The following is a 21623-nucleotide window of genomic DNA, read 5'->3' on the forward strand; positions in this document are numbered from 1 at the left end:
GGCGGTTTTGTCCGGCTGTATTCCTGGAGGTTGCATCACATGACATCATCTCTAATTAAAGTTTAATCTTTAATTCCTGGAGACTCCAGGCCAATCCCAGGGGGTTGTCCCCCTCCCTCCCTGCACCCAGGTCACTGCCACTCCCAGCGCCTCCCTGGGGCACTGGCCGCTCTCCCCACAGGCGTGTCCCTAGAGCCGCCAGCCCAGGGCGAGGGTGTGACGCCCAATGCCCACAGGTCACCGCGGGGGAAGGGTCACTCTGGGTATTGGTTTGGGGTTGTCCCAGTGTCTTTGGACAAGACCTAATTCCCTGGTCAGACTTGAGCTGCCACTGCCCTGTGAGCCTGTGCCACCTTCCCGGGATCAGCTCTGGGTGTGCCCGGGCTCGCTGGAAACCCCATGCTTGCAACGGCGGGACTTCTATCGGTTCCCTCCCGGGGCGAGCTCGCTAGGGTGTCTGTGGGGTTCCCGGGGCGAGCTCGCTAGGGTGTCTGTGGGGTTCCCGGGGCGAGCTCGCTAGGGTGTCTGTGGGGTTCCCGGGGCGAGCTCGCTAGGGTGTCTGTAGGGTTCCCGCCCCTGGGCGAGCTCGCTAGGATTTCTGTGGGGTTCCCGGGGCGAGCTCGCTAGGGTGTCTGTAGGGTCGCTGTCAATAGCGCCCTGTGACAGGTCCCGGGCCTGCCGGAGCCGGACCCCCGGCCGCAGGGGGCGCTCTCGGGAGCGGAGCCAGCTCCGGCCGGCGGTGGCGCCGCCTCTTCGCCCCGCTCGCTCCGCCGGCTCCTCGGCGAGCGGCCCAGGAAGTGTCCGGCGAGGGGGCGCTGCTAGGCCTGGCTCCGGCCGCAGGTGGGTGCGCGGCCCCGGCCCGGCCTCCTTCCCCCCCGCCCCGGGGGAGCTCCCCTCCGGCCCCCTCCCCCTCCCCCTCCTCTTCTCCTCTTCCTCCCCCCCGCCCCGCTGTGGGGGGGTTCCCTCCCCTTCCCCCCCGCCCCGGGGGAGCTCCCCTCCGGCCCCCCTCCCCCTCCTCTCCTCCTCTTCCTCCCCCCCGCCCCGCTGTGGGGGGTTCCCTCCCCTTCCCCCCCGCCCCGGGGGAGCTCCCCTCCGGCCCCCCTCCCCCTCCTCTCCTCCTCTTCCTCCCCCCCGCCCCGCTGTGGGGGGTTCCCTCCCCTTCCCCCCCGCCCCGGGGGAGCTCCCCTCCGGCCCCCCTCCCCCTCCTCTCCTCCTCTTCCTCCCCCCCGCCCCGCTGTGGGGAGTTCCCTCCCCTTCCCCTCCGCCCCGCTGTGGGGGGTCCGCTCCGGCCCCCGGCCCCTCCCCGGGGGAGCTCCCCTCCGTGGGGGCTCCGCTCCCCCTTCTCCCCGCCCCGCGGGCTCCCTTCCGGCCCCTAGCTCCTCCCACTCCCCCCCCCCGTCGTGGGGGCTCCCCTCCGGCCTCCAATGGGGGGTGTCTGAGCAAGCTCCCCATCTTCTGCCCCAAGAGCCCCCTTGGCTCCTGCCTGAGAAGCCCCCGCCTGCCCCCCCCCGGCCCCATCCAAGGAGCGGCTGCTCTGCACCATTCCCTCGGGGGGCTGCCTGCCCCATCTCCACAATAGCTGCGCGGGCCCAGCCATGCCCCAGCTCCCCGGGTTCCAGCCGGGGGGAGCCTGGTTCTGGTTTGGGTTTCGATGGCCCGGATCTCGGGGGCAGTGGCGGCTTCCAGCCTTGTGGAAATGGGTGGAGGGAGGGGTCGGTCAAGGTGCGTTAACTCACCTCTGCCTAATCACACCTTTTGTGCCGAATGTGGATGCATTGCAACACCTTTTACCTCTCTTGACCAGCCTCGGGTGGTACTCAACCTGCCCCGCTGAGGTAAAAGGCTTTGCTGTGCATCTACACCAAGAAGGAGGTTGTGGTTAGTTAATGCTCCCTGACCCATTTTTCTAGTGTAGACAAGCTCTTAAAGGTGTGGAACTCTGTGTATGAATTCCATGGATTCCTCCCCATACAAATATATAAACTTGCTTGTCAAATATCCACTGAAGAATGTCAGCTGGTCTCAGACTGTAAAGTGATTGAGTCACATTGGACAGTCCTGTATTGTGTATAATATTGCATGTTTGCAAGGGTACCATGGATCAACCCCGCGGGTCTGAATATTTGATGAAAAGGGGTACTGGCATCCTGCTTCATCAGCAGTTACTTGTTTCCTCTTTCATACTTGGTGTGTGGTTGTCACTGACACCCTATTGATCTCTCTAATATTAGAAGATGATACAGTTGTAATTTTAGTGATTTTATCTTTACTCATCTGTTAACTAATGTCTGGTAATAATGACCCACAATGTCTGAAGATGCCATATATAGATGTATTCACTTTAATGGATCCCAGGGATTCTGTTTTAAACAGGTTTGCCTTTGTTGTAATGTCCTATACTTTTAAAGTTATAAATAAATAGGAAATGTATCTCTTTAATGCTTCATGTTTGCATCTGTAAAATGGTGATAGCGATACGTTCTTTTTCCGACCCTTTGTCTTGTCTGTGTAGACTGTAAACTCTTTGCAGTGGGGATCCTTATGACATGTTTGTGAAGCCCTTAGCCCAAGGGGGCCCTCATATTGGCAGGGACCTCTATGTGCTTCTGTAATACTAATGATAATTTTTAACTGCAGTGAAAGGACTATGGCATCAGAGCAAACCAAGGATGTTCCTGAGAAATCCACTGCAGGCCAGCTGGCCCCACGAGAATCAGATCCATACAAAGAACTCGACAATTTGCCTGTGAGGTAGGGTGTAGGGGTGTGTGTGTGTGTGTGGTCGCTCGCTGATGGTTTGTGTAAAGAGATGCACAAAATCAATCAAATGGTTCCTTTTAATGGCCTCTTACTTCTGCAAAAGCAGCACTGCCCTTAGTGGTAGAAGTCCAATGTGGTGTTAACTCATTGAACTAGCTTATTTTGAGACAGCATGTGGAGGGCATCGAGAGTGGGGAAAATTGAAGACCATTTCTCTACTAGCCCTCTTCTCCCTGCAGACCAGTGCTGGGGATGGTGTTCTAGCTGTAGATTCTGAGTGGAAGTTGCTAAAATCCCTACCAGCAAAGAGAATGGAACCGATTAAAGAGTGTGCGATAAATAGAGCAAAGTATATCAGGGAGGGAGTGTGGCCTAATAGTAACTTGGGTCTCCTTGGTCTGAGATTTTGGCTCTGCCACTGACTTGCCGTGTGGGCTTGGACAAGTTGCTTCTCCTCTATCTGTTTCCCCGGCTGTAATATGAGAACATTGAACTACCTCACAGGGTGATTGTGGGATATACTTTTTAAAGCACTTTGAGAGATGTGGGTGAAAGATGCAATCAGAATGCAAAGTATGGATTAGTATCTGTTTCTTTTGAATAGCATAAGTGACCTTTCTATACAAGAAAATGAGAGTGATCCCCTATCATTGGAAGCTGCCGATCATAGCCAACCAATAACAAGTGAGAGTACAGGAGATGCTCATTCAGGAGGAGCAGAAAGAGATCCTGGGATATTGCCGACCGATGCATCACTGCTGGCTGCAGAAAACAAAGGAGAAGAACCTATGCCCAGAGCAGTAGGACACTCTGGTGCTGTTTCCAGAGAGACGCAGGCGTGTTCCTCAAATGAAGAGCTGTATCAATCTGATTCAGAGGGTTCAGACAGTGCGGTGGAAGAAGAGAGAACCTTGCTGCATGGGGAAAATCTGCAAACAGTTTCTCTGCACTTCCAGGTTGATGTCCATGCAGAACAGCAACATGCTACCAATAATTGCTCTGAAGGTGAACTGGAAGCGTCACACTTGCATCAGGCCAGAGGGGATGGGGGTCTGGAGCTGGATAGTAAACGCCTGGAGGTGCCACCAAATGGGGAGAATGGGATTGAAAACAGCAGAGTTGCGCAGGACTCAGATCAGGAAGCTTCATCCCAGAAGCCCTCTCAGAACATTGCAGTGCAGGTCAGGTACCAATTTCCTTATGTCCATGAAGCTTGAGTTTTCCCCAGCTTGGTTTTTTTGATGGGGGGGAGGGGGGGTGAAGAGGGGGCAGTGTTGGGGGGTGGAAGACAGAAGCACTGATTCCCAACTGAGAGCCTGCTGTGTGCACCAGGCAAGCTCTTCTGGTTTTTTGCTCATTTTGTTTGTTTCAGGCAAGTAAATGCTTAACAGCTCCATATAGGGCCTTTTAATTCACCAATTCACAGTATGTGATGTGGCACAGAGAATCCTGCGGGAACTCTTCCTAGAGACGGGATCCCTTTTAAAGTCCAGTAATTTTCTTAGGTTTGGAACAGTCCTTGTTGTCCTTTGCCAATACGTTCATGCGATATATGCTTCTTGTGGCAGGAAGAACTAAAGCTTCTGTGTCTATTCTGGATGGTTTCTGGTTTCCCTGGTTTGTAGAGGTCATTTTCTAGGCTCCCTGGAAGGGCTCTTTCCTTGGTAGGACGTTACAGATGTCACCCATTTTGTAGGAGGGAAGGATGTGAGGATGGCAGCATAGAAATGAGTGAGCTGGACTGCAGGCATTCCCGATACAAAGCAATACGTGCCTCTGTACCTTGTAAAATCCGTTAGTGTGTGCGTATTGTCTTTTGTAAACAAAAAAGAGGGTGGGGGAATTATGAGCACCAACTGACCTGAGCACTGAGTCTGGTCCCAGTCATGTTGCCCAATTATAATAATAAAATAAATAATTAATGGAGATATCCCATCTCCTAGAACTGGAAGGGACCTTGAAAGGTCATCGAGTCCAGCCCCCTGCCTTCACTAGCAGGACCAAGTACTGATTTTGCCCCAGATCCCCAAGTGGCCCCTTCAAGGATTGAACTCACAACCCTGGGTTTAGCAGGCCAATGCTCAAACCACTGAGTTATCCCTCCCCCCGAGCAACATTGTCTAATGTTGCTTCAAGGCTGATGAATGAAGTGGTGTCAGGGCTGGCTCAGGAGACAACTAAAAGTTCCTCTCAGAGTGGGAACTGTCTGTGCATGAAACTATTGTTTGCACCTCCAAAGAGCTCTAACACAAGTAACCATTTCTACCTTTGCAGACTGACTTCAAGACTGCTGATCTGGAGGTGAACACAGATCAAGATATTGAAAAGAACTTGGTGAGTACTAAAGAACAGCCAGTCTTGTGATTAGAATAGGGGACTACTTCTCAAATTCCTGGGTTCCGATCACAGATCTTTTACTGATTCTGTCACTGGGCAAGTTACTCAGGCCTGAGGAGCCTCCATTCTCTGTTATCAGGGTTTGCAACTCAGTGAAGTCAGTGGGAACTCTGGATCCCAACAGGACCACTGAAAATGAGGCCCTAAATCTTCTCTGTTTACTTGCGGGTAAAATGACATTGGGTGTGTCTATACTGCAGTGTAGCTCAGGATTGAGGCTCAAGCGTAGCCCCCTTCTGTCTATGCCAAATCATACTAACCCAGGGTCCTGGGACCCCATGAGGTGGTGGGTCTAAGCCAGGACCCAGGGTTCAAGCCTTATTGCTTTTCAGTGTAGACACAGCCCCGCTGGACTCATCCTCTGAAAATCTGCCAAAAGTATTCCACAATCCCATGGGCTGACTTTTTGTCCCTCTGGACAGTCACGTTTTCCCACAATGCACCATGAACAAAGGGCTAGAACGCTAGGAAATCTGGGATATGCAGGTGATTGAAGTTGGCCCTGCATAATGCGGTATAAACTCTGGAGCCTCAATTCGGGACCCAGGGTTCAACAGTTCCTCATCTGAGGTTACAAATGAGTGTCGACACTCAAGCCCTAGGTTAACAAACCCAGAGTCTGCTTACACTGCAGCGTAGCTATACCCATTGAGACTTCTCTGATGTTGGTAAAGTGCTTTGAGATCCTGTCCAAAGCGCACACCATGATGATGTGATAGTATTTGTATAATTGGGCAGTTTTCTGTGCCACTCGTTCTACATGTGACATACCCAACATGTGAGGCAAGGAGGATCCTGGCAGTTTTTCTTACAGTATGATACCTTGGACCTATCTTGATTTCACTTTGGCCGCAAGGCAATTGAAATACCACTGACTTATTTCTTTCCAAATCTCCCTCACCCTTGCTTCTTTTGAGCTCCTTTGCTTCCAAAGAGTTTGACAAAACCTTCGTGAATTGTCATAGCACTCGTGTTAGGTTGGGAAACATTAATATCATATCTACAGCTGAGAAAATTGCACCCCGGAGACATTAAGTGAATTTCCAAAAGGTAGTATCTAGAACCCGTGAATCTGATTCTTAGTCCCCCTCTGCTCTAACCACTGACATACTGCCTCATTTAAATGGCAGCTTTACAGTCCTGTAATTAGTTGTTAGACAAGAAGCTGAAAACTAGTTGATGCCTGCTCCAATGATATGGGGGTGTCTGCCTCTTCTGGTCCAAGAGGGCCTGCGCTTTTTGACTGGGAATCATACTAACCCTGGCTCTTCACAGCCTGCATCTTGCCTTTTCCTGAGCTTTTATACCCTACTGGGATGACTTGCTCTCCTCTGATTGCATCAGCACTTTGTACTGCATGACAGGTCTGTCTGCATCATTCTCTTTGGTGCAGTAGGAGAGAGGAAACAATTACCTACCCTTTTGTCCATTACAGGGCAAAATGATGTCTGAAAGGGCCTTGTTGAAGGAACGTTACCAGGAAGTGCTAGACAAACAGAGGCAGGTGGAGAATCAACTCCAGGTGCAGCTCAAGCAGCTCCAGCAACGAAGGGAAGAAGAGATGAAGAATCACCAGGTATCAAATGAAGCACTTTTTCTCTCAACATCCAGCCTGCCCAGCACCGTTCACAATTGTACTGCTAAACTGGGGTAATCCAGGGCCATGCTGCAGCGCACAAGATGATGCTTGGAGAGGTCAGGAAGGGATTTCTCTTATGGGGAACATAGCACAACTTGCCAAGTGTGTTATGTGGGGATTCTTCTAAGCATCAGATATTGGTCATGGCAAGAGTCAGGGCAAAGGACTGGTTTAGATGTCGATTTTTTTCCGAATCTTTAATCATATGGACTACATCTAAACAAACAGCATCTCATGGACCGGTCTCTTCCTGTTCATGATCTCCTAACATCCCCATGACAACGACAGCAGTAGCACTAGGGAAGTATTTCATGTATGAATCATAGGAGCTGGGAACAAGGAGAGTTAGCACTGTGTGACCAGTCAGCTCTGGCCCGCAGCTTGAGAGCCATTGGATTAGACCAGTGGTTCTCAGCCTCTTCTTCCATACTGTGACCCCTTGTCAGAACAGAAAAAATCTTCAGCACATTCTCTTATCTAGATTTAAAGAAAGGGAGGAAGGTTATTAACCCCTGACACCTGTTTTGGACCTCCCACTCCTCCCCACATGAGAACCTGCAATGTAGACCACTCATCTGTCTTGTGCAGCAGATTCTAGTTTCCTGTTCATAATCCTCAGCCCATTGCCTTGCATGACTGATGATCTAACATTTATCTTTTAAAACCCTTTTGTGGCACGTGTAATTATCCACCCAATTAATTGCATCAAGTTCAGAATTTAAAAAAACAATCTTGTGGTGAGCTTACGTTCTTTATTTGCTTGGTGCTGGCTATACTCTAGGAGATCCTGAAGGCCATTCAGGATGTGACGATCAAACGAGAAGAGACCAAGAAGAAGATGGAGAAAGAGAAGAAAGAATTCTTGCAAAAGGAGCAGGATCTGAAAGCCGAAATTGAGAAGCTCTGCCAGAAAGGCAGAAGGTATTCCTGTGGGAGAGCAAGTGTTTGTTGAAGTAAAACAGTGTATGATTGAACCCTAGGGCACCTCTGGTTAGTTTGATGCACTAGATGGAGAGTGCATCACCATGTGACACTTTTGACAGTCCAAAAAGATCTCTAGCAGTGTGTGTGTGTTAATATATTAGGGGAGGTCTGTTCAGGTTTTAAGCAACTCGGTCTGTAGCTGATCTAAGTATACAGAGGCTCCCCAAAATGAATGTCTTTTCAAAGAGACAATGTTGAGGTTGTTGGCTGTAAAGGCTGACTGATCTTGACGCAGGAGACCTACAGCGGAAGCCCTGAGTACTTGGGGTCACTCAGTCCTTTGGTGCTTTGCCATCTTGGTGTTGTGGCCCAATTTCAGTTTGACTGATGACTCCCTGTCTACCCAGAATTACCCCTGTGGATGGTTTGCTCAGATGCTGCATGGATGGTGCCCTATAGATAGCTAACAGTTTTGGGTGGCTGAGTTGTTCCTTGCTGCTCACCCTGAGCTGCTGTGGAGGGTTGAGTTGGGATGCACTGTAAAACAGCTGCTGTTCTTCTCTAGGGCCAGATGCTGCTTGCCTTTCTCATGCAAACTGCCTCACTGGTTCCAATGGGACTGTTACATGGATAAAGTGAGCAGAATTTGGCTCATACTTTGTAAAGTACTTTGGGTTCCTTTTGGGAGAAGGGAGGGGATGATCTTACACTTTGGGAGAGAGTTTATCATCTACTGTCCCATGCTGTAGGTCTTATTTTGAAGAGCACAGCAATTGCATTTTTCTAAACCGTCCTTCTAAAACTACCTTAATAATAATAATAATAATAATCCAAGTACCAAATCCACTTGCTGTGTGTCCCTCTGCAAATAAACTGGTGCTTGGACAATGGCTTTCTTTGCACAATTTCATGACATAGCAAAGATTATGCTCCCCTCAAAGCATCACTGGCATCCTTACAAAAATACGTATGTGGTTGATTTCTCAAAGTAGATCACTGTATAGAGCTCCTGACTTTGATGTGCTTTTAGTTCTGAGCCCTCTACAGCGATAAGTGAAAGGCTCCACTCTTGCAGTAAGTGACTTGGTCTGTCCTTTCTCCCTTTTGCAGGTTACTGAAAGAACAGGAGGAGAAGGAAAATAAAATTGTTTCTCTAATCGCAGAGCAGTCTGATGAAAAGTAGGACTCTGTTTCTATAAAATGAGTTCTGTGGAATGCTCTCCTTCCATTCCCTTCCCCTTAATTAATTGGAAACATTAAATCACCCACAATAGCTCCAAAGTGAGACTTGCGTCACCTTTTTCCCAGTGGGTGAATGGTGATGCTCCAAGTGAGAGGCTGATAATGCGGACTAGAGACACGTGGGATAGGGTGCCTGCTTTTTGTCTCCTCCCCAGCTCTGCCAATGCCCATCAGTCCCTACCTGTGTTATGCGCAGGCTTATCATGAGCAGAGACTGCCAAGTGCTTCATTGGTGTGGATGAGAATTGGGCCACACAGAATGACTTTGTCACCTCTACCTGTAACTGAACTTGTGCTTGCAGAGGTCTGACTAGTCCATTTATCCCATTGTGCTATCATCTACTTTTGCCCTAATGCTGTTTTTAACTTTGGAGTATTTATGTTCTGAGTAGAGACCGGTTCAAGCTTCAAAGTTCTGTTCCAGAGCCAAACTTGAGTGCTCAGATAATAGTGATGGGCAGTAACATAAGACCCTAAAAATAGAACTTCTTCAGAGTTCGGGCTGTTTGGATCAGGGGGTTTGATTCATCTGGAAGGGACCTCAAGAGGCCATTAGTCCAGCTTCCTGCACTGAGGCAGGACCAGTAAACCTAGACCTCCCCGGCAGGTGTTTGACCAGCCTGTTCTTACACACCTCCAATGACGGGAATTCCACAACCTCCCTTGAAAGCCCCTTCCAGAGCTTAACTAGCCTTAGAGTTAGAAAGTTTTTCCTAATCTAACCTAAATCTCCCTTGCTGCAGATTAAGCCCATTACTTCTTGTTTTACCTTCAGTGGACATGGAGAACTGATTACAGTCCTCTTTATAACAGCCCTTAATGTGTTTGAAGGCTGTTCCCAGGTCCCCCTTCAGTCGTCTTTTCTCATGGCTAAACATGCCCAGTTTTTTTAACCTTTCCTCATTGGTTAAGTTTTCTAAGACTTTTATCATTATTGTTGCTCTCCTCTGGACTTTCTCCAGCTTATCCACTTCTTTCTTGAAGTGTGGCACCCAGAACTGGAGACAGTTCTGCAGCTGATGCCTCACCAGTGCTGAGTAGAGCAGGACAGTTACCGCCTATGTTTTTCATACGACAGTCCTGTTAATACCCCACGGTGATATTAACCTTTTTCACAACTGCAGCTCGTTGCTGACTTGTATTCAATTTGTGATCCACTAGACCCCCACATCACTTCCAGGTCTTTCTAGTTCAGACATGTCTTTTTTTTTCTGCCAAACTTGGACACAGTCTTGGCAAGGGGTAACCTTCAGCATAGTTAGGCGCCCCGCCCCTCCTCCCCCCCACACACACAGACAAAGAGAAGGAGAGCAGACCGTTCATTACTACCATCTTAGAGCCCCGTCTTAGAAGGTGTAACTTTGAGGAACGAAAGTTTACAGGGATCTCCATGGCTGATTCAGTGGTGCCCATGTCGGAGTAAGATGTTCATTGTCCTGCTGTGAAATGACTGGTCACTTGTACGCACCGACCCAGCTTGGTCTTGAGATCTACGGCCTCTACATGTCTGATGAAGGTCATTGCTGCCATAGTCTGCAAACTGGGTGCAATCCTTGGGCTTCAGGCAACGAAGGAATGCATTGGCAGCTTACCAAATATTTTGGCAGCTCTGCAGTGGCTCCCAGGTGGCCAGTCAACATGTCTGTTTAGGCACTAGTGTGACGTGTTCTGCTTTTGCTTCTAGGGAGGTTTGGGAGATGGAACTAGATAAGCTGAAGAACCAGCACAATGAGATCAATAGGAACATCCTGGAGGAAACAGAAAGGGCTTGGAAAGCAGAGGTTGGTATAAGCCGCCTTACTGCAGGGCATGGTTGCAAGTCATGGATTGATGCAGAACAGTGCATAGTCCAGTAGTTCTCAACTAATTTACCATTGTGGGCCACGTATGCAGCTCTGTGTGTGTTATGTGGGCCACATCCACACAATAGATAAAGTACCTGTGTGGCCCTGACAAGTCACATGGGCCACAGCTGTGTGCTCACTGGGCCGCAAGTGGGCTGTGGATTGAGAATCCCTGGCCTAGAGTTAATAATTATGGCAGGTTGAGAATGGCACGGTGCATGTGTCTTCCCTGCAAAATGGGTGAAAGGAACAGTGGAGTGGCGGCTCTTTGGATGGGTCTTGCTCTTCGCAGGGAGCAAGAGAAATGACTGAACTGTGATCTGCTGATGGATGTTTGTCAGAATTGGGGCCCTGTTGTGCTAAGCACTGTGCAAAGTGACAAGCTCAACCTGGGAGGATGAACAACATGGCCTGCGGGAGATAATCAAGTACATGCGCTCGATGTCTGTGGTCTCTCTCCATTAGATATTGTCCTTGGAGAGCCGGAAGGAGCTGCTGGTTCTGAAACTAGAAGAAGCCGAAAAAGAGGCGGAGCTACACCTCACCTACCTCAAGTGAGTTCTGTATAGGCCAATAGGGAGCGAAGTAACCCCGTTTACTCCTGTTCACCCCCTCCTAAAACCCCAACTAGTCTGTGCTTGAATGTCAGAGACTTTGTTACAACCAAGTTAGGGTTTCCTGGCCTGAGGTCCTGAAAGCACTGGATGGTGGAGTTCCAGTTTTCCATGTTTCAGAGTAGCAGCCGTGTTAGTCTGTATCCGCAAAAAGAACAGGAGTACTTGTGGCACCTTAGAGACTAACAAATTTATTAGTTTTCCATGTGTTTTCCTTAATCTTTAGCTACTGCATATTCTTTCCTCTTGTCTGCTGAGCATCTGTCATGCACCAAATCTATTGAGGTTTGTGTGCTGTAGTTTTCTTCACCAGCATCCAGGAGATGCACATCTTGTGTCCTAACTCCCAAGCTGCACCACCTGAAGGTCTGCTCTCTTTGAGCAGAAAGTGGGTTATAGTTGCAATGGAGGGACAAGGGAAGAGGGGCAGGGTTGGGAGAAAAACGATGGGGAGTAACGTGTAAACAGGTGTCTCTGTTCTGCTTGTAGCTGTTCCCATTTTGCTACCAAAAAACACGGGCTCAAACCCTCTTTTCCCTTTTAATTCTCCTTGTCTCTGAGTAGGTCAGCGCCACCCACGCTGGAGACCGTACGACCCAAGCAGGAGTGGGAAATGAGGCTGAACAGGATACGAATGACCAAAGAAAGTGTCCGGGTAGGGTCTCTGCTGGGCATCAAGCAACCCCTAAAAATACTTAGGAGGGAGGAATGGGAACATGGAAACAAATTTAAGTACTTGATTGGGTTTATTTCTTTCCCTTCTTTCCTCCTCGCCCAGCCCCCTTCACTGATTCTGCAAGTCTTGTCATGTGTTCTCAAGCAAGCCCTTAAATGATCATTTGATTAAACTATTCGGGACTCCCACTGTCCCTGTTCTGTGTCTCCTACAGCTCCAACCACATTGCCAACACTTACTGCTTAAACAGGTGATAGGAATAACTGCGGAACTCTGTCAATGAGCATGAAAACGGACACTCCCAAATGGCCGGGTGTTAATGACCTTGACAAGGCTGTGCCTCAGATGTGGTCTCACACCATAGAATCATGGGGTAGAAGGGACCCCCAGGGTCATCTAGTCTAATATGCAGGATTTGTTGTGTCTAAACCATTGAAGGCAGATGGCTCCAGCCTCCTTTTGAAAACCTCCAGTCAAAGAGCTTCCAAAACTGCCCTAGGCAGTTTGTTCCGTTGTCTTACAGTTGGGAAGTTTTTCCTGAGATTCAGTCTAAATCTGTTATGCTGTACTTCGAACGCACTGAATTAGGGGACAGCTAAACACAGAGGAAAACTTTCAGATAAATTCAGAATGCTGCTCTGACCAATAGAAACTGTGGCCTAGAGTGTATAGTCAGTTTTGGGGGTTCTTGTGGCCTTCATGGCTGGCTGTATACTCAGATCCCATCTCTGTATTTGTCTGTGGCGTTCGGTTGCTCTATTGTTCATACATGCTTTCATGTAAATATTCTAACCAAATACAAGGAGGCTGTTCTAATACACACCTATGATCTTATTTGCAATGAAATCTCTTCCTAACCTAGGGCTTTTGAAGATGTCTGGTCAGCCAGGGGCTTTGTTTATGTGAGGCTGAAGGTCATTGCCTTGTGATGTTCTGAAGAAACTTAGCTTCTCTTTGTAATGAAGGCTCAGATTTGGTCTGTGATGTTATTGTGGCAATAACTTGGCCGTTTGTTAGACTATATCTGTTCCTCACACAAATAGCTGCACTGCTTTCTATAGCAATGCAGTTGTACAATGATCTGGGCCCTGCCCGGCCATTCTATGGTGGGCATGCAATCACTCGGTGAAATAAATGAGCATTGTAAAAGATAAACTTGATTAGATAGGAAACACTAATTATGGGCATGTCCAGATGGGTCAGGACTTAGGAATTAAAAACAAAATGTAAGCAAGACAACTCAGGCAGACCTGAGGATCTGGCTGATATCTAACCTCAATAAAACGCCCTCTAGTACCTCATCGGCTTCTCCCCAGGAGGTTTTTAGGCTCGTTTCTCTTTTCTTCCTAAATAACATTCTATAGTAAAGCTGTTTGGTCCTGGACTTGACTCATCTTGTGTCGTGTGTATGGGATTCACTTGAATGGATGTCTGAGATTGCATTTGAAAGTTTGTACATCACTCTTTCCTTTGGTTTGTGAGCTGTACTCCAGGGGCACGGTCCTCTACAGAAATGCAGTGACCCCAGGTTACCCCTCAGCACTGACTATGGATAGCTATGCCTCAGCTTGCCCTGTGCCAGTATCTGGAGTGCCAGTATGTGCACATGCCCCGTATGGCAGCGGGGGATGGGGCTAGGCCTGTACATAAGCAATAATTCCTTTGCCTCCCCCGTACGGTCCAGTCCAGCAAAACTGTAGCTCTGTTAGGGTGCGGAATCAGCCAGCTGGTGCTTGATGTTAGGGCCCTTCACCAAGGCAGCCATGGCACACGCCGCATGCTGGGAGTGAGGGAGACTCTCGGACCAATAGGGGTTGGTAACACCCCCCCCCCCCCCCACATTCTTACGTATTTTTTTTTCTTCGTTCTTTCTCTTAGGACCAGTTCAATGGTCACATCCAGCTGGTGAGGAATGGAGCAAAGCTGAGCAGCCTGCCACAGATCCCAACCCCCACCCTGCCCCCCCCCCCGTCAGAGGTGAGTGTCGCTCCCCAGATCCTGGCCACTCGTGCACGGGGCTTTCCTAAGGCTCGCAGAGAGCCTCGCTGCTGACCCCAGCAGACAGCTGCCTCGTCACAAACCCTGGCTTGGGTAGTGGTCTGGCATGGGCCTGTGTTCATGGTATTCACCAGCTGCCTGCTCAGAAGTGACAGTGCACCCCTGGTGACAGCTTGGCAGCTGCACTCATGTGACTGGGGATCTGTGAGGGGTGGGTTCCTTCCCACCCACGCACCCCCAGGTTTTCATGTCCGTAGTCTGGGTGGAAGGAGTTTCTGGCTGGCTTCCAACGGGCCTGTTCTAACCGGCATTCTCTTCTCTCTCTCAGACAGAGTTCATGATGCCAGCATTTCAGCCCAATCCATCCCTTACCCCCAGGCTCCCGTTCCCCATTGGGCCGGTCCCAGTTCCCATGCTCATGCCCAGTGCTGATCCTCGGGCGCTCTCCTTCCCGCTCCTGAACCCTGTCATCTCCAGGCCTAATCAGCCCTCACCCCCTCTGCCTGCTTCCCAAGGGAGGAACAGCCCTGTATTGGCATCTCTTGTCAGCACCCACGGCCCTCACATGACATCTGCTGCCTCTATCCCGCCTCCGCCAGGGCTCGGAGGAGTCAAGGGTGCTCATGAGTTTCACAGGCCACAGCCGGTCGATAAGCTGGAAAAGATCCTGGAGAAGCTCTTGGCTCGATTTCCCCAGTGTAACAAGTGAGTGTCCCTGCCTGGGGTGGGGCCCTACATGTGGGGAAGCGGCTGGACTTGAGTCTCTGAAAAGGTGTAGCCAGCAGTGCCATCGGAGAGGCCCCAGGGTGTGTCTGGAGAGTGGAGCGAACCCTGAGTATGCGGTTCCAGGAGTAGGGCCAAGCAGTGCACGGAGCGTTCCCAGCAAATAGCCTTGGGTCCTTTAGTAGCATCCGTCAGGTCAGCAGCCATTGCGGTACCTCGCTCTCTGTCTGCATAACGGAGAAGCCTCTGCCTCAGTCAGGGCTTGGGGCTGACTGTGATACCCGTTGGGAAGTGCACTGAAGCCAGTGAATGACACATGCTACAGGGCGTCACGGCATTGGCTAAGGCCCTTCTGGAAGGGGCTCAGATACTGTGGTGGGAGGTGCCGTCAGGGACCTGGAATAAAAGCACGCAGTAGTGTTGCATTGCTGTGTTCTAACAGCAAGGATGGCTGCTGCTGTTTGCCCTCACTGCAGGGCTCTCGGGGTGGCCATGGATTTTCTGGGTTCACTGGCGGCACTAGACTCGCCTCACCCTAAGGGATCCCAGTATTTCCAGTGCAATGAGAGCATGGTCCCAGGGTAGGGTGCTAGCCGTGACACGCTCCCTGTGTGACCTTGGGCAAATCACTCGATCTCTGTGCCTCAGCTCCCCACCTGTAACATGGGGTGATAGCACTGCCCTGCCTCCCAGGCGTTCCCCGAGGATCCGTGCATGAGAGGTGGGGAAGCGCCTGGATACCACAGTACTGGAGCCATATGTAGGCCGATGGTGCCCTATTGTCCAAGTGCTGCAGCCGTCCTTTGGAGGAGAGGATGGCAGGTAACGGTACCTGTGACTGACCTCAGCGTGCGGTTGGGGAAAGGTCACGGCTGACTGCAACCTGTGGCAGCATCTCGGGTCCCTTGCTAGAAGGGGTTCTGGTTGCTGTGGTGAAACAGACCTTCCCGCTGACTGGCACCTGGGACCAGAACTTGTGCCCCAGGTGCTCCTGACCTGCTCGCTGTCTCCTCAGGGCCCAGCTGACGAACATACTGCAGCAGATCAAGACAGCGAGGAGAACCATGGCAGGGCTGACCATGGAAGAGCTGAATCAGCTGGTAGCAGCGAAGCTGGCCGAGCATCAGGGCGCTGCAGTGGGCGCTCAGGTGGGTCAGCTGCATGAGTAGTGTCGGGGTCCGAGCGGTGTGGGGAGGGGTCGTATTGAAGGAGGCAGCATTCGGCTCCTGGACAAGGCAGCCCCGCAGCAGTTGGTTGGAGTTCGTCAAAGGAGGGCTGGGCAGGAGTGAACTATAGCGTGGTTCTGGTCTGTGCTACTGTACAGGGCCGTTCCCTAGGAAACAAATGGCATCCACAGAGGCAAAGCCGGAGCTCCCAGCTTTCCATCCTGGGCAAGGAGGCGATAGTCAGAGTCCAACAGGTCCCCTCCCTGCTGGTCTCCATCACCCCCGTAAATACCCTGGGGTGACTTCAGCGCTCCCTCTAAAACATGCCTAATACCTTTTATCATCTTTGCTAACAGCCACTTGGCCGAATCAGGGCCCCCATGTTTCCTGCTCCTCTGCCCCAGATCAGCGCCCCTATGTTCCTGCCACCGGCTCAGGTGTCTTACCCAGGGACACCGTCACATGTAAGATGTTCTTAGTTACCTGGGAGTTCCTGCATGTTCCCCAGCACGGCCTGCAGGGGGCTGGGTGCACCTCGGCAACCTGTCCCACAGGCTGGGAGGCACCCACAGTGCAGGCTCTGGGCTCTCACCTTAGACTGGTGAGGCGGGAGGGAAGGGCTAGGGGCACAGGCACCTCGCCATCTGCTGGCCATGAGCACTCAGCAAAAAGGGAAGGAGTGAAACAGCCACCACAGCAGGGCACAGGTGAGGGCCTGAGGGAACGTATTGGAGTGGGGGCTGCTGGCGTACCAGAGTGCCTGGGATAGGCAAGCATGCAACACTGACGTGGGGTGGGAGAGAGCGCAATCGCGGTATGAACAAGCTGCGCCCTGAGGGAGAAGGTCTGATCAGCGCCACGTAGCGGGTACGCTTCCCTGTCCCCAGGGTTTCCCCACGTAAATATTCAGCGCTGGCAGTGCCCCCCTCCGTACCTCCTTAGTGGGGGTGGGGGCAGGAGGCGCTAGTGTCTAGCGGCAGGTGGACCCTGGGGGACGCAGGACGCTTAGCGCTGGGTCTGGTGACCGGGCTCCTGTGACTCTCCTTTCTGTGTGCACGCTTGCTGCTGTGGCCCAGGCCCCTGCTACCTGTAAGCTGTGTCTAATGTGCCAGAAACTCGTGCAGCCCAGCGAGCTCCACCCGATGGCCTGTTCTCACGTGCTCCACAAGGAGGTAAGTGTGGCCTGGGACACAGTCCTCCCGCCACTCAGCAGGGGCCAGCTGCTTGGCCAGGAAACGCTCTTACGTGGCTTGTGCGGAGCCTCTCCCTGGGCCGGGGAGCCAGAGCAAGGCACAGGAGTCCCCTGGGAAATGAGGCGCCTAAAGGAAAGAACAGTTCTCCCTGGGGCAGGTGAAGTTAGTGAGCCAACCTTTCCGTGTCCTTGCCCCGGGCTGGGCGGTTTGCCCTCTTTAGATGGCCATTTAGTTGCGGTTTCTAAGAATGCACAGTCCTCTGATTCCTGCTCTGAATGCTGCTCTCTGGCCCTCTCCTACAGTGTTCTGCTTTGGTGTAGGTCAGGGCCAATTGCTGAGCTGGCCCCCATGGCGTGTGCATCGCTTTGGGAGCTGTGACTTGTTAACTGGGGGGAGGAGAGGCTGATCTTAGTGCCGGTACAGGAGCCATCTCAGCCCTGGCTCACTAGGGTGAAATGCAGGGGGGCAAAGCCCAGTTGACTGCCCTTTGTGGCTAAGGAGGAAACAGGAAGGCATATAGAGCGAGAATGGTTGCTTTTTGTGTTAGGAGAACCTAGTGATCCTGCCATGTTAAAACGCTCCCTGCTGTGGACTTGGTCCCCCAGATGCAGAAATCTTAATGGTGCACTCTGGAGCAGACCATCCCTTGGGGATAGCGCCCCGAGCCAGCAAGATACTGGTAGAATCTCTGTATAGCACACCACCTTCGAGTTGAGCTGGTGGCTCCTTATTGACTCTCTCTTTTTCAGTGCATCAAATTCTGGGCCCAAACCAACACAAATGACACTTGCCCCTTTTGTCCAAGTCCTAAATGACAGCCACTCAAACAACGCATCTGTGTTGGAGACGTCGCTGTGAATAGGCAGGATCGGTTCTGAGATTTCTACAGTTCTATATTTATACAACCATGTATACACATGTACATTTTTATTATATAGGTAATGTGTGTATAGAAAGTCTGTATACATACGAATTCATAAATAAAAGTATGTATATTATGCATAGATTTGATATCGTTCCTCCTTTTCAGGTCATGTTTTATAGCCTAGCTGTCTTCATTGCTTTCGTGTCTGTCGGTCACAAGATGCTAGGCGGGCCGAGCCGCTCTGCAGTTGTTGGAACCTGGAAGGAGCAGTGGGAAATGCGGCTCTTCGGTACCACATTGGGCTGTCTGGGCGCGTACCTTGCAGTGGAAGAGCTCTGCATGCCGAGGCTCTTGAGATGAACAGCCCAGTATTCAGTGCTGGCCTCTTGGGGGAAGGGGAAGCTTAGTCTAGTCATTGGCGTGCAGGGATAGGGCGTGGGAGACCTGGGTTCTCTATGCTGCCCTGCTGGGTGATCTGGGACACATTATTTCTCTGCCTGTTTCTCCACAGGGATCACACTGCCCTATGCACAGGGAGAGACTCTGTTCCTCGTGTGCTTAGCTCCTTGGATGAAAGCACTATCGTGATAGGGGCTGGGCCTCGTGAGCTCCAGACGTGATCCCATTTCTCTCCCACACCCATCTAGGCCACAGCACTTCCTGCTCCAGTGGGAGAAGGCCTGGGCAGCTCACGAAATGGGTCTCCTACGGTCGTGTCACTCCGTAGTACCTCCTCCCTTAGGTTAAAACAGGTAAACTATCTGTAGCCCAAGGGACCCCACAGCCGAACAGAGGGTGAAAGTTGCACACGGTGTCAAAGGGTGAATGCAGTCTGGGTGTGGAGACGCGCACACAGCAGCATCCTACACAGATAGTCGCAGCCCCGCACGTGGAACTGGCCTCACTTAGCATGCTGTAGAATGTAGATGGTGCTGAAGCTACCATTAAATTGGCAATTCTCAAGCCTCCCGTGAAGTGGATGGCAGCCATGCAAGCTTCCCTCCTCCATCCTGCCAGTATCTCAACCCTGCCTTTAGGGTTTGTTCAGTCTTTGGCCTCCGCTGAGCCCCCACCGCTGGTCTGTTTGTACTGTAGACCCCTTTCCCTGTGCTGAAACAGGTTGCTCCTCGCAGGAGCCCCAGTCTGACTCACAGCTATTGCTGGCCTGGGCCGGATTTAAGATGAGGAGCCAGGCTTCCTATCTCACTAGAGGAGCTGTTTGCAAAGCACGTCCTGCCAATATTCAAACCTTGGAACAAACTCACCCTAGCTGAGTCACTCATCTTTGCTTTCTGCAGTTATGCTACTCGGGGGATTGCTGGCAACAGCAACTTCAAATATTAGTCCCAAAATCTGAGTTAATGATCATCCAGGTGTGCATGGAAATGAACTACATTATTCTGCCTAATGCTGCTGCACTGTTAAATACCTGGACTGAGCAGCCCAGGGGTCGTTGGAGAAATTAAGCAAATAATTTCAACCTACGACTACATATGAGAAAAGCATGAGCTGTTAGTGGCATTTGTGTTGCAGTGTAATGGGTCAGAGGTTCTCCCTCGCCCTACCCCATTCCTGACCTGTGAGCCATCCCCACCTGTTGAGAATGTACAAAGAGGGGAATGCTGAACTGATAACTAAAACTCCGCACCCTTGTTACCCAATGTGCTTGCTTCCACCATGACCTTTGTGTCTTCCCATGGTACCCGGGACGTCTGGGCTCACTAACAACTTCAGTGCATCTCACTGAGTTCTCCACTCTAGTCAGGCACTTCCCTTACCTGCCCTAACCCTAAAGAGCTCTCAGCAGCTCAAAGCCTTCCACAACCCTCCCCCTGTCCTTCCTTGCACTCTGAGTTGCCCCCCAGACAATGAACAGGCGGTGAACACAAGGCTTTTCTGTTTAATGTAATAATTTACTGTGTAACATTCATTATTCTTACATCGACATTAGGGTTACAGAGTATGGGCGTCTATAGTAGCCGCTGAGAGTAACTATCCCCAGTCCTCGTCCCGCTCCCCAAATCGTTGGGCAGAGAGCTGGACGCACTGTGTGGTCGTCGCAGTCGCTGTTACTCTAACCCAGGGCCCAGGGGAAGGGAGTTCTTCAGGAGATGAAGCTGGCTGCGCTGCAGCTCAGAATAACAAAGCTTTCTAGACCCAATTTGCCCCCTCTGAGCTCTTCTTCCTACAGCGGGCTGGTGTAACCAGTGATCTCTACTGATTTCAATGGGAGTTAATGGTGCCCAGCACCTCTCAGGATCTGGCCCCTGCTTTGTAGATTCTGCACAGTCCTTGGGACAAATTCAGCACTGGTGTAAGCAGCTGCAACTCCACTGAAGTCAATGGAAGTGTCACCCACATGCAGCATGGCTGGGTTTGGCCCCCGTCAGTGAATTTCTGCACACACACGGTCGTTTGAAGGCAGTGGTCCAAGCTGAGTGGGGTCCTGGAGGTGTTCTGGGCAGGCACTGGGGCGTGGAGGTTTCAGTTGCATAACTTCCCTCTTGGCTGGAGTCAGGCTGCTGCCTGAGTGCAGGACCAGAGCAAGTTATGGGAACCAGATGGCGCTGGCAAAAGCAAAGCCTCTGTCTCTAGTGAAGTAGGGAGACACAGGGCTGGGGAACATCTGCTACTGAACCAACTTCTGCTGATGAGAGGACACGCTTTGGAGCCACACACAGCTCTTCTGCAGGGCTGACCTGTCTGTAAGCTCTAAAGTGTGTCTGTCTCACCAACAGATGTTGGTGCAATAAAAGACATTACCTCACCCCCCTGTGTCTCTCTAATCCCTGGGACCAACACTGCAAACAACAGTGAAGTAGGTTCATAGAACGGGTGGGGGTGGCGTGCTGCAGCTGTACCCACAGTCAGAGTTCACTTGGCCCGGCCAGTTTGTAAGGTTTCTGGCTACGCAGTGCTGGCTCCTTAGCTAGTGACTCACTCCAGGGACTTCTTGCTGCTTTCTTTACGGGATATTTAAGTAGAAGGGCCACCGGACTGTCCCTGCCCCTTGCTTGTCACTCTTTATGCTGTTAATTCTCTCACGCTGGCCAGGCCAGCCTGTGCTGCTGGGGAACGTTACCATTTTTCAACAAGGTGATTCTTGTACCTGCCTATGCTTTCTTTTCTCCTCCACCAAGGCTCAAATTTGGGCCTACACTCCTTGCTCCTGCCCCTTGAAATTCCCCAGAGCCCTGTTTAGCCTTCCCTCGGGGGTCATGGCAGCAGCTCCTCTCCAATCAGCCCAGGAAAGTAAAGTGGGGTCGGGAGATTTGCTGTTGTCTGAGCCACTGAGCTAGGGTCACATATTGGAATCAGCTGGGGCTAGTGCTCAGGGTCAGTTACTTGTCTTCAGGGCAGAGGAGAGCCCTGCCGTCTGCCCTCCATCTTGCGCTGTCTTGCTGCCCTTGGAGCTGTTCTTGCACGGGAAGTTTCCAGTAATGCTGCTCCCACCAGCACAGCCTCTCTGGATCTCAGCTAGCAGGTGAGACGGCTCCACTGAAGAGAGGTTTTTCTCTACCCTCTTTAGGAGTCAATGGTTCCTTCACAGGTGTAGCTGCCCCTGCCCTTCCCGCTGACAAT

At 51.2% G+C, this 21623-nt stretch overlaps 1 protein-coding gene across 1 annotated transcript; it reads left to right on the forward strand.

Moving 5' to 3' along the window:
- Window positions 1–775: 775 nt before the first annotated feature.
- Window positions 776–18177, forward strand: RNF214 (ring finger protein 214). The gene is made up of 15 exons (XM_065417102.1): window positions 776–840; window positions 2638–2751; window positions 3365–3941; window positions 5035–5094; window positions 6593–6733; window positions 7578–7717; window positions 8831–8899; window positions 10647–10743; window positions 11272–11360; window positions 11985–12075; window positions 13975–14073; window positions 14423–14799; window positions 15833–15965; window positions 17060–17155; window positions 17926–18177. The coding sequence occupies exons 2-15, from the start codon at window positions 2648–2650 to the stop codon at window positions 17989–17991; spliced, it is 2139 nt and encodes a 712-aa protein (XP_065273174.1). The 5' UTR covers window positions 776–840; window positions 2638–2647; the 3' UTR covers window positions 17992–18177.
- Window positions 18178–21623: the final 3446 nt, after the last annotated feature.

Source organism: Emys orbicularis, chromosome 15, assembly GCF_028017835.1.
Source record: "Emys orbicularis isolate rEmyOrb1 chromosome 15, rEmyOrb1.hap1, whole genome shotgun sequence".
Classification (NCBI taxonomy): Eukaryota; Metazoa; Chordata; order Testudines; family Emydidae; genus Emys; species Emys orbicularis.